General features: G+C 38.5%; 1 protein-coding gene across 1 annotated transcript; it reads left to right on the plus strand.

The window, feature by feature from the left end:
• The first annotated feature begins 3,824 nt into the window (after window positions 1-3,824).
• Window positions 3,825-10,812, plus strand: rnd1a (Rho family GTPase 1a). The gene is made up of 5 exons (XM_077548749.1): window positions 3,825-4,044; window positions 4,620-4,707; window positions 8,468-8,577; window positions 8,678-8,812; window positions 9,912-10,812. The coding sequence occupies exons 1-5, from the start codon at window positions 3,925-3,927 to the stop codon at window positions 10,155-10,157; spliced, it is 699 nt and encodes a 232-aa protein (XP_077404875.1). The 5' UTR covers window positions 3,825-3,924; the 3' UTR covers window positions 10,158-10,812.
• The last annotated feature ends 1,159 nt before the right edge of the window (window positions 10,813-11,971 follow it).

Raw genomic sequence — 11,971 nt, forward strand, 5'->3', positions numbered from 1 at the left:
GGAGTCAAATTTTAGGTACAATTTCAGCTTTATGAGACGTATTGTACCTTAAGATCAAAAGCAACCTACTTTAATATGGTTGTTATTGTTGTTGTTGCTTTTTTTTAATTGGTAAGGGGGAAACACCCAGGTTGCAGAGGTCCATTGACATGAATAGCAGGTCCCTTTCGTGCGTTAATAAAGATTCACGTTGTCCACCTAAAGAGGGCAGAAGAGTACTATCTATTGGATAATCTATTGTGTTGAAATACCTGTTTTATAATTTAATACAGAGAAAAAATTACGGACACTCTCAAACGTATAACAGAGCATAGAATTGAACATTATAAATGAAAGTATTCAATATAATAAAGAATATTTACATATCCAATCAACAAACATTAAAAGAGCTTGAGAAAGACAACATAGCTTCACCAGTTCTAAATGCATCACAGGTATTTTTTAACCCATGATATAGAGTCCACATGCGAAGAGAAAGGAAATATAACGTCTTTTTTTTGTGTGTGCCTGAACTCGTAAAATATCCAAAACAAAGTGAACGCAGGAAAGATGGTGCATTCCTGACAATTTTCTATATTTAAGTGCTGCAATAATGACAGCTGACTATTCGTGGATTCACTATTTACTCCTTTATATGTACTTGTTTTCTCATTTTTCATTTTAGATAAAGGATAATTGCTTCTTCTTTTGGTGTAATAATATTAATAACACATTTTATCTATGAAGCGCTTTTAAAAGAAATCAATGACACTTTACAGTTTAAAAGTCGACAGACATAATGAAAAGACAAACACACATTAATCAAAGAGAACAAGGAGGAAAAAGTAAACCAAAAGTCCACAACTTAAGTGAGGCTATAGAGAGAAGTGGATAATGTCGATGAGTATGAGGGGGTTACAGTTTTATGATGTTGAGTTATGTTGCCTCCGTTTCCATTGATGTAGATTATTACAGGTTAACAGGCAGTGCGTAACAGCTGTGATTTTAGTTCGTTTTTAAAAATGGATGGGTCACTTGTGTTGCACTGTTGCAGATGTCGTTCGGGAATACATTCAGAAGGGTGGGCCTGCAACAGAGAAAGCTCTGTCCCCCCAGGTTCGGTGCTTGGTCCTGGGGATGACCAGGAGGTTAATGTCAGATGAATGGAGGGTAGGGATGAGGTGTAGGGTTGAAGTGTTTAAGATATGTGGGGGCCTGGTTATGGAGGGCTTTATGGGTGAATAGGAGGATATTAAATTTGATGCAATGAGATCGGGAGCCAGTGATGGTTCTGTAGGGTGGGGGTGATGTGGTCATGGGCACAGGTATGGGTGGGGAGGCAGACGACCGAGTTTTTAATGTACAGTACAGTATTGAAGCTTGCTGAGGAGATTAGAGGGTGTGTCATTATTTGATGCTGTTACAGTATGCGTGATGTGATGAAGGCATGAATGCGTGTTTCAGCTGCAGAGAAGGAGAGAGAAGGTGGCCACTGTTTTTCAGATGATAAAAAGCTGCTTTTGCCACCTTAATGTGTTGGGGAAAGGTGAGATTATTGTCTAAGATTCCGGCAGTGGTGTGACGGTGAGAGAGTGATGTTACAAAAGGCGAAATGAAAGTTAGGGTTAAAAGAGTTAAGTTTGAGAAAATTGATTTGCATCCAGGAGCTATTATCAGCAACATTTTGTACAGTTTAGACAGTACAGTTATGTCACTACCTCATTATTCACTGTTGCGGGCATCATGACATTGATGTCACCCTCTATACATTTATGGCATTGAAAAAGCCAAGGGCCTCTATGACAGCTGATCACTCAAATGATGTGCTCAAGTCATCATGCTCTATTTCCTCTCAAATGGTTGACACTTTAATATTCTCTGTTAGTGTATGCTTCAGATTGATGGAGCCATCTGTCACATTTGGCATTGCAAGGCAGCACTGGGCCTCATTTGCCTTGTTTGAGCAGCAGTCACATACTTGCTCTATAAACACATGGCATTAGGTCACCAATTGGGAAACATCCAACATCCAGTTCTATATAACATATCGCATAAATTAGGCAGTGCAAATTTGGTCCTAGTATAGACCGCATAATTTTCTGTGCTGTTTCAGCACCGCCCCCTTGCGGTCGGGAGGGACGAAATAGAACTACAACCATTTTTTGATATGATGCCACATTTGTGTTTATTAGGACTTTATGTTGTCCTGATCTAGGAACTGATCACAGCATTTATAATGCTCATTTCAATGACGTCCATTGAAGGGCTTTAATACAGACACTTAAAACATTTGAAACATACTATTAGTCACATTATAGAAGTATACATAGTAGTCCAAAAAGCTTTTTTTAAAGGACGCCGAAGTGGATGCAATTTTTTAGAGTTTCCCCTTTATATTTGCAATAGGAATAGGATTATTGATACTAACCCCATAACAGCAATATTTAGTGTCATCCCAAATGTGTGTGGTCTATAAGCTCCTATCAAACAAATGCAGTTACTTTCTCAACTCTTCGCTCAAAGGTTAATCCACCTGAAATGCACCTTCCTTCATTCAGTGGGTGAGAGAAGTCATGATGTGCTTATTTAAGACATTGTCTATATAGGTTTTCAAAACCAATACTATGGACACTATTTATTAACTATACTGTATGTGCAGAAGTTGCCTGATGTGTGACTTTTGTTGTTAGCTAATTATTTTGTATTGTATGCAGCCTATTTTTATTTTATTTTTTAATTGTTTTGTGTGTTTTTTTCTGTGGGGGTTCAGTCGTAACGAAATACTCCAATAGTGTACTCTTTCATAACTTGTATGGCAAGGCATGGCAAGTTTTTTGTATAGCACATTTCATACACAAGGCAACTCAATGTGCTTTACACGATGAAGGAAATACAGCACTTATAGGCATCAACAAACACAGTAGTTAACAGCATTCAGAAGCAAAGAAGAGAAAACAAAAGTAAAATTTACTAAAAGAACATACATTGACAATGTTAAAACATTGGACAGCAAATAAAAAAAAAATTGCGTAAGGAATTAAAAACATTAAAAAATAATAATAATAATTAAAAGGGAACCCCCCCCCCCCCCCCAATATGATTTAAAAATGTTTTAAATACCTTAATCAACGGTAGGCCTGTGTGGGGGAAAAAAGCAATGTTTTTAACCTGGATTCAAAAGGGTTTACACTCGGGGCTGACTTCACTTCTATTGGCATCTTATTCCATTTGTGTGCAGCATAACAGCTAAATGCAGCTTCAAATATACATGTATATCTTTGATACTTGTCAACTTAAGGGAAGTTTATTGTATGTTTGTAATTAATAAGGGTTTTGAAAATAGATGGATGGATATAAAGCTTAAAACAACAAAAAATGCCAACAATTTGTGTGCACCCCGTTTAAAATGCTACTGCAGTAAGTAAAAAAAAAAGAAAGAAAAAATGATTTGTGTTATCTTTGCTCGAAGCATTGCCGTTGGAAGAAAAACCGGAACAATAGACATGTCATTCTTCGTGTTCCTATTTCCCCCTTAATACACATAATAAATTGTGAATTCAGACAATGAATTCAACGAATTCAAAAGAGAACATCGAATGTGGTATCAATAGCCTTCTTTCAACTTTTAAATGCATCACTTTTCCCGGGTGGGTGCAGTTCCTCTTTGTCAATCTACTGGAATGATAAGAAACGTGGAAATCCTGATTCTAAACGATGGGCGGGTCGAGACGTTTTATGCACGACGCTCCTCTTGCGCGCGCGGGCAGGCACACGTCACGCTAAGCGCCCATTGGCTGGCGTCACGCTATAAAAGTCCCGCAGTGCTCCGCTTACATTATCACCAAGCCTGAAAAGAGACGCCGAAGCCATCACCGCGTGGATTTAGAAAATTGTCCGTCTGCATCTGTACGCTGCTGATTGTCTGTCTCGTCGTTGATCATCAGCATGAAGGAGAGACGCCTCCCGCAGCCCTTTGTAGCGCGCTGCAAATTAGTGCTGGTTGGAGATGTCCAATGCGGTAAAACGGCCATGCTTCAAGTCCTGGCCAAGGACTGCTACCCGGAGGTAAGAGATTTATTTCTGCACCACGCCATCATCGGCGTCAGCATCAGCAACAACAGCGATCAGCATTGACATCCTTTTGACTACGATTAGAGCGGAGACGTGTTAATCATAGATTAAAAAAAAATCAAAAAAACACGTACTCCATCATACACATCTAGTGTTACGTCGAAACTTGGCAAATGCAAATTGGCTATTGTATATTTTAGCCATATCTAATGAGAGCACAAAGAGATTCAATAAAAACACTGCCAATTTACAAATATAATAATGCTCAGTTTTGATTGAAAATGTTAAAGACGATTTCAAAGAACAACATGATATCTATACCATATATCTATAATCTATACAAGAACCGCTTCTATTTTGCCACATGCAGCTTGATCATACCGTACATATCTACCCAAAAGGCTGGCAATAAAATCAGGTATATATGGCCTATTGCAAGCAAAGAACAATTATTAATCATGACATGTCTCCATGGCCGATACATGTCATCACATGCAGGCCATATTGCAGTACAATTCGAGCTTCTCATTTTAAGATGAGTTACATAAAGGTCTCCTCCTCCTCTCCAGACGTACGTCCCGACTGTGTTTGAGAACTATACCGCCTCGATGGAGCTTGATGGCCAGCGTGTTGAGCTCAGTCTTTGGGACACATCAGGTAAGAATGCATCATTTTTTTGAGTGATTTTTAACTCATTCACTGCCATTGACGGCTATTGACGTCAAAACTTCATTTGAACTATTTCTATTAGTTTCACATTTTTTCCACTTTTGTTAACAAAAACAAGAAAACCTAAAAAAAAAATATATTGTACATTTAGAACATATCAAATTTGTGATTAATCTTGAGTTAACTAGTGAAGTCATTTGATTAATTGCAATTAAACATTTTAATTGCTTGATGCCCCTAATTAAAGAAAAGATTATTAAAAATTAGGGGTGTCAGGCGATTAAATGTTTTAATTATAATTAATCGCATGACATCAATAGTTAACTCACAATTAATTACAAATTCTATATATGTTCTAAATGTACAATATTTTTTTTTTAGGTTTTCATACTCTTGTAACAAAAGTGGAAAAAAATGTGAAACTAATAGAAAGCAGTTCAAATGAATTTTTGACGTCTATAGCCGTCAATGGCAGTGAATGAGTTCATTCATAACCCCTGTGAGCGTTTGTGTTTCAGCACAAGCATTCACTTGATTGATCAGTATTCACTGTTCGTTTTTGAGGTACTAGTTTTACCTTCTCACAGAGACAGTTTGCCTGGAGACAAGGAAGGCCTTCAAACTAAGCTTCAGTTCATTTAGCGTTAGACAAATCATGTTGCTTACACATGTAGCTACGTCGGCCCCTTTTTTTTTTTTTTTTTGAAGATAATAAATCCACAGTGCCTCTTTTGGCTATAGTGTTTCAAGGCACGATTAATCAACAATCAATTTCATACAGTCATCAGAATTCCTCATTGATTCAGTCATTCTTATGACCATCCCTTGGTCAACGATAATCAAAACAAAACAGTTATACCCATATTTATATTAGGGATCTTCTATACCACTTTTTGAATACTCACCGATTCAGAGTACTGGCTCAAGTACTTTTGATATAAACTTGTAAAATTGAATTTAGCACAATGACAAAAAATTGTGAACAAAGACATTTCTTTCTGACGCAGATAATAATTCACAGATGTGTCAAACTGCCATAGTTTATAGATGATGACTTGATGTCAGATTTTGTTTTCCTGAAATATCAGTGGCTGGTATCGACAGCCTCCACGAGTACCTGTATCTTATAATAAGACTTGTTTCGGCTCGATACGATACCTGGTATTGGTACTCGCCCAACCCTAATTATTATTATTATTATTATTATTATTATTATTATTATTATTATTATTATTATTATTATTATTATTATGACGACAGCTTTGGGCAGTTTGTGTTAGATGGTGTTTTGATTTGTGGTCCTTTCCCATGTTGACAACTGAATTCATAAGTAGGTGAAACGCAGTGCATGGCACACTGACATAATGAAAAGTGTTATGTAAATAAGATCAATAAGGTAAAATCCGTCCACTCCCTTATGGATTTCTTTCATAACAGCATCGACTGCGGCATTCTGCTCGGAGGAGGTTGACCTGTGCCAGTTGGCTCGTTTTACAGGGTAGAATGGCTTGCCTGGGCCATGCAGGGGGTGGAAGTGTGTATGTGTGTGTGTGTCGTATCCTATCATGAGAACAGAAGGCACAAGTGAGGGCACTGTGAAGAAACAAATTCATGAACTCCTCGCACCTTATGCTCTATGCAGCTGAATAATGCCTTTGTGTGTTCATTTTCAATTCCCAATGAGCAAAAACTTTTGGTCTGTCAGCATTACATAAGAGATATTTACAGTGGCAACAAAGTTCCACCACTCACTATATATACTTCATTACTGACTAAAAAGATTCTTGCTTTTGGTAGCAATCTGTGTACATTGCGGCCAACCAAGAGGCCAAAAGGCCGTAATGTTGCATTTTTGTTTCATGTTACATCTTCTATTACTCCATGTACGACGGCGTATTAGGGCCACCGCCACGTATAAAAATTTTTTTTCGAGGGGGTGTAATACTCAGAGGGGGAAAAAAACTAACTAATTTACGAGAAATAGAACTTAACAGATTTCTGACATAATGTGACAAATTTGTGAGAAAAAAAACTAATAAATGTACGAGAAATAAACGTGCAGATTTGTGAGAGAAAAAAACCTTGCAAAGCGTAGCATAGCTACTGAAGAGGTGTAGGGAAAAAATGTTTGGCAGGATTCTGACTTTATTCTCAAAATTCTCACTTTAAAGTGAGAAATCTTAAATTAAAGTGAGAATTCTGTCTTTAATCTCAGCATTCTGACTTTGAAGTGAGAATTCTGACTTTAATCACAGAATTCACACTGAGAATTCTGACTTTATTGTCAGAATTCTGACTTTATTGTCAGAATTCTGACTTTATTCTCAGAATACGGACTTTAAAGTGAGAATAATAGTAGCGCTAATAATGAGAATTCTGACTTTGAAGTGAGAATTCTCACTTAGTTCTGAGAATAAAGTGAACTTTAAAGTCAGAAACCTGACTTTAAAGTGAGAAGCCTGCCAAACAATTTTTTTCTCTCTTCACTGGCCCTAATCCTCTTCCGTACATACCTATAGTCTGGACGAGGTGCTGGCTTTTGACCACCAGGTGCTAGACAACGTGAAGATTCGTTGGTGGGTAATGTAACAATCTTTATAAAATGAAAAGGCAGATTGGATAACTCAACATTTTTAAACTTGACTTGTTACACACGGCAAGCTACAGCGACATCACCTCCTGACCCACTATCAGCTGACTAACACAAACCGATCAGAAGCTAGCAGACTTTAGGTAAATGCAAGTGAAGGACTGAGAACAGCAAATTCAACACATCAATTTGCTAAAGCAATTACTATCTCATTATTTAACCGAAAAGTATTGGCACAAACATCCGAGAACGCTACGTGTGTTTCTTGCAAGTTTCTGAGATTTTTTCTCATAAACGATACATTTATTGCTCAGAAATTGACTATTTTCTCTTGCTAATTTGCCATTTTATAATGTCACAAATCTGCGCTTTTTTTCTCGTATGTATATGTGACCTCGTTCATTTTTGTCTTGGCAGTAGAGAGCGCACATTTGTCTCATATTTGTGTTTGGTTTAAAGGGGCCTTTAATGTGTGTAGCTGGGTCATAGTGGGTGTAAGAAATTGTTCTCCTCTTCGATTTCTCTGCCTCCTCTTTCTCAGGCCTTACATCATTCCTCAGGTGTTATGTGAAGCTGGAGAGACTGACAGTTGTATAAGTTGTGTTACGTTGCAGAGGCCGAGTTTTGTTGTTGCTATAAACATATGCAAAGTATCCATTTCTGATATACTTCTCTGTCCTCCTATTTAGAAGGAAATATTGTTTACAACCCTCAGGAAAAGTGTTGGAAATTAAATCTGTTGTGTGAGGGGCAGAATCATGACAATGAAGGGCGGACATCCTGCCAGACTGCTTTTAGCACAGGAGCATTCCTGAGGCTAAAAATAGCTTCTAGGTAGCTATCATTCTGTTTTATCTACCTGATTCAACACTAGGTGGTTGTAAATGTTTAGTTATGATCGATGTGAAGAACAAAATAGAGAATGATCAAAAATGTGTTGTTTTTTTGTTGTGGTGGTCGTCTCGTTCGCAAGAGCTGCTTGCAGTATACCATTTTCATGACCTCATTTAGGAGTCATCTGAATCTATTTGAGGTCAGGCAGTGGACTTTTTTTTTTTTTTAATGCGTAGCCACAATTGTGTCTTGCATTGCCTGCACGCTAATACATTCGATATGATGACACCGATGGGAAATTTGTACCCCACTCTTCCCTTCAAGGTTCCCCATACTACAACAACGTTAGGCCCCTCTGCTACAGTGACTCAGATGCGGTGCTCTTATGCTTCGACATCAGCAGACCGGACTCAGTTGACAGTGCGCTGAAGAAGGTAACCACTGCTACACTGTTAATATGAAAGTTGTATTTGATGAAATGTGCCAAATCATCACCTTATGTCACCCATCTAACAAAAACAAACTGTTTTGCAGTGGAAAGCAGAGATTCAGGACTTTTGCCCTTGCACACGGATCCTGCTCATAGGTTGCAAGACAGACCTGCGCACCGACGTGTGCACACGCATGGAGCTGTCCAATCAGAAACAGACGCCAATATCCCATGAGCAGGTGTGTTCTAATTCCCTTTTTTCTGTCTTTACTTCCATTGTGTGTTGGTGAGGATCAACTGGACTTTTTATTTTTATTTTTATTTTTTTACATATATCGGATCGGTAGGATCAATCTGTCACGTCTTATTTCATGTCATTACATGTTATATTCAAGTTTTATCCTTTTTTAAATTTTTTATTTTTCTAATTTTTGGGGTTTTAACCCCCCCAATCCATTTCAATTGGCATCAATTATACGCGAGTTTTCTACAGATTGACCGATATGTTTTTTTTTTTTCCAGGGCCGATATGATATTTAGTAGTCAAGGACGCCGATAACCAATATTTGGACCTGATATTCATTTTCACTAAAAGGGAAGATATTGGCATAAAAAAATAAAATACAGTCCAGCTCTTTTTTTTTTCATTTTTTTTTTTATTTAATTTTTAAGCATTTGTTTATTGAACATCGTAAGGAAATTGTTACTTGTAAATTGGAGTTTAAAAAAAATTCTTTGTTTTCAAAATCTAACAAAAAGTTTAGGGATCTTCCAGGGGCAGTAGCATGTCTTTAAAAGTTAAATAAAAACTTAAGTAAATAGCTCCCTATTGTTTGCTACAGTAAATAAAGTTTTTTTAAATTTAAAAATATCTGAGGTATTAAAATTTTACTTATCTTAGTTTTAATTTCAAACAAACAAACAAAAACAGAAGGTGCAGAGTTCCCAGGGTCAGAAGCATATATGAAAATTTAAATAATTAGTTCCCAGATTTTTTTTTTCCCCTGAACACTTTTTTAAATGGATCTATTATCGGCTGTATGATTCTTCAAAATGGCCGATGCTGATATTCGTCAAAATGCTGAATATCGGCCAAGCCGATAATCGGTCTATCCCTAGACTTTTCACCATTCCTGGGCCGGGCCAGTCCCTACACCACGCGAATGGTGGCGGTTGACTGTAGAGCAAATATAAAAGTTGTTTAAACAGATCCAGTATATTGCTCCATCTTCTGATCAAATCGGTGATCATTTTTCCAAACTCACTGATCAGCGAACGGACGAACAACCGCGATCATGTGAAGCCTCAACAAGCAATGCCGTTCCTCCTTCCCGGCAGGGCTGTTCCTGGGCCAAGCAGCTTGGAGCTGAGGCATACCTGGAGTGCTCAGCCTTCACGTCGGAGAAGAGCATCCACAGTGTCTTCCGTGCGGCGGCCTTGGCCTGCATGAACAAACTCCAGCCGGCCGACAAGCCCAGTCCAGTTCGCCGCCTCTCCAAGAGACTCCTACACCTGCCCAGTAAGACAGAGATCATCTCCTCCACCTTCAACAAGGAGAAGTCAAAGAGCTGCACCATCATGTGAACACACAGTGGATGCAGACCAGGACAAGTGAACTGCTGACGGTTCAGCCCAGTGATGTGGGTTTCTAATAGATTAGACTCTCTTCACCCCAAATCCCCGTCACTTGTCCCTATCTATACTGATCATTTGCTGCTGAGACACATCAACAAGCCCGACTCCTTGCAAGGTTGCTGTAAGGGAGGTCATCCAAGCAAAGTGGATAGGGCGAATGCTGCATTTAAACGCGTTACCTTCATTATCACCCCTTTGAAATTCTAGTGCCGCCGCTATCCATCTGTCTGGAAGGTATCGACGTCAACTCGTCAGACACTTTATTTGGTACACCTGCGCAATCTAGTGAGTATGTAGCAAAAATGAGACGTTGATTCATAGTGGTTACCTTAGTTCTTGGCTTGCATGCCTGAATGTCTGCCATTTGGTTGTGTGTGGTGTGCGGCACAAAAATATGCGGCAGAGTCTCCGTTTAATTTCCCTTCGAGGGATTATAACAAGTATAATTAAAGTGGAAGTCAACCTGAAAGGGACGCTCGACTCATTGAGCCATTTTCAGCAGCAAAAAGTTAATATTTTGTCCAGAATGAATTTGGTAACTTTACAATTAATACCTTAAAATACAACTTTTTCCGCTTGCTGTCGACTGAAGATGACATCACCTGTGCTGAGGAGGTAGGTAACGACCAATCATGGCTCGGTTTACTGACCAAACCCAGAAAACAGGTGAGCCATGATTGGTCGTTACCTACTTCCTCAGCACAGGTGATGCCATCTTTAGTTGACAGCAAGTAGAGAAATTCGTTTTTAAAGTTATTTGTACGAGAAAAATAATTAAGTTATTAAATTCCTTCTGGACAAAAACATGACATTCTGATCAATATGAGTTATGAAGCAAAATCCAGCCATTTTTGTCAATCTCAGGGGGCGTCCATTTTGCCACTTGTTGACTGAAGAAGACATCACAGTTGCTCAGGGCTCAGGCAACGACCAATCACAGCTCAGCTTCAGAAAACAGGTGTGCTGTGATTGGTAGTCACCTGAGCCCTGAGCAACATTGATGTCATCTTCAGTCAACAGCAAGTGACAAAATGTCCGCCCCCTGAGGTGGATAAAAACTAGGGGTGGGAATCTTTGAATGTCTCACGATTCGATTCAATTCCGATTTTTGGTTGCGCAATTCGATTCAGAATCGATTTTCGATTAAGAGCGATTTTTGTATTCAAAATGATTTGATTGACAATGATTTTTGCTTCAATCTAGATGTGCAAGGAATCGTAATGATCTACTCCAGCCTAACTTGCTAATGCTAATTAGCGCGCTACTCGCGGCACTTTTATCACTCAAAAGAACTGCTCCACGCTGAAAAACAACAACTTTGATTGTGACTTTTTCCTTCTACTCTCTAATGTGGCTACAACTTAACAGTGTATCAGACCGCGTGGAACCACACTGCCCCCAAGCGGCCAAATCGGATACAACATGAACAGCGCTCCCAATAAAGGCAGACACAAACAAAGGGAAGACCGTATAAAATAATTTAGATAAAATAGATTTTGGGGCATTTAAAATCTATTCTGAATCGTACTAAATGAGAATCGCCATTCTTATGGGAATCGATTATTTTTTTGGGCACACCCCTAATAAAAACGGCTGGATTTTGCTTCACAAGTCATATTCCACAAATGTAACATTATTAATCAGAACGTCATGTTAGACCAGTGAGGTCACATAAAACATATTATTGTCAAGATTTTTTTTTTTTGGGTGATTTGATTAGTTCTACAAAACATGATATATCGTAAAACGAATAATTCAGAGTC

The sequence above is a fragment of the Vanacampus margaritifer genome, chromosome 1 (assembly GCF_051991255.1).
Source record: "Vanacampus margaritifer isolate UIUO_Vmar chromosome 1, RoL_Vmar_1.0, whole genome shotgun sequence".
Lineage (NCBI taxonomy): Eukaryota > Metazoa > Chordata > Actinopteri > Syngnathiformes > Syngnathidae > Vanacampus > Vanacampus margaritifer.

What these genes read in the sequence shown, in the direction of transcription:
- rnd1a (XM_077548749.1), top strand. Translation starts at nt 3,925, where the DNA reads ATGAAGGAGAGACGCCTCCCGCAGCCCTTTGTAGCGCGCTGCAAATTA. An exon ending in CCAAGGACTGCTACCCGGAG is followed by an intron (nt 4,045 to 4,619) that starts GTAAGAGATTTA and finishes CCTCCTCTCCAG; the next exon opens with ACGTACGTCCCGACTGTGTT. An exon ending in CGCCAATATCCCATGAGCAG is followed by an intron (nt 8,813 to 9,911) that starts GTGTGTTCTAAT and finishes CCTTCCCGGCAG; the next exon opens with GGCTGTTCCTGGGCCAAGCA.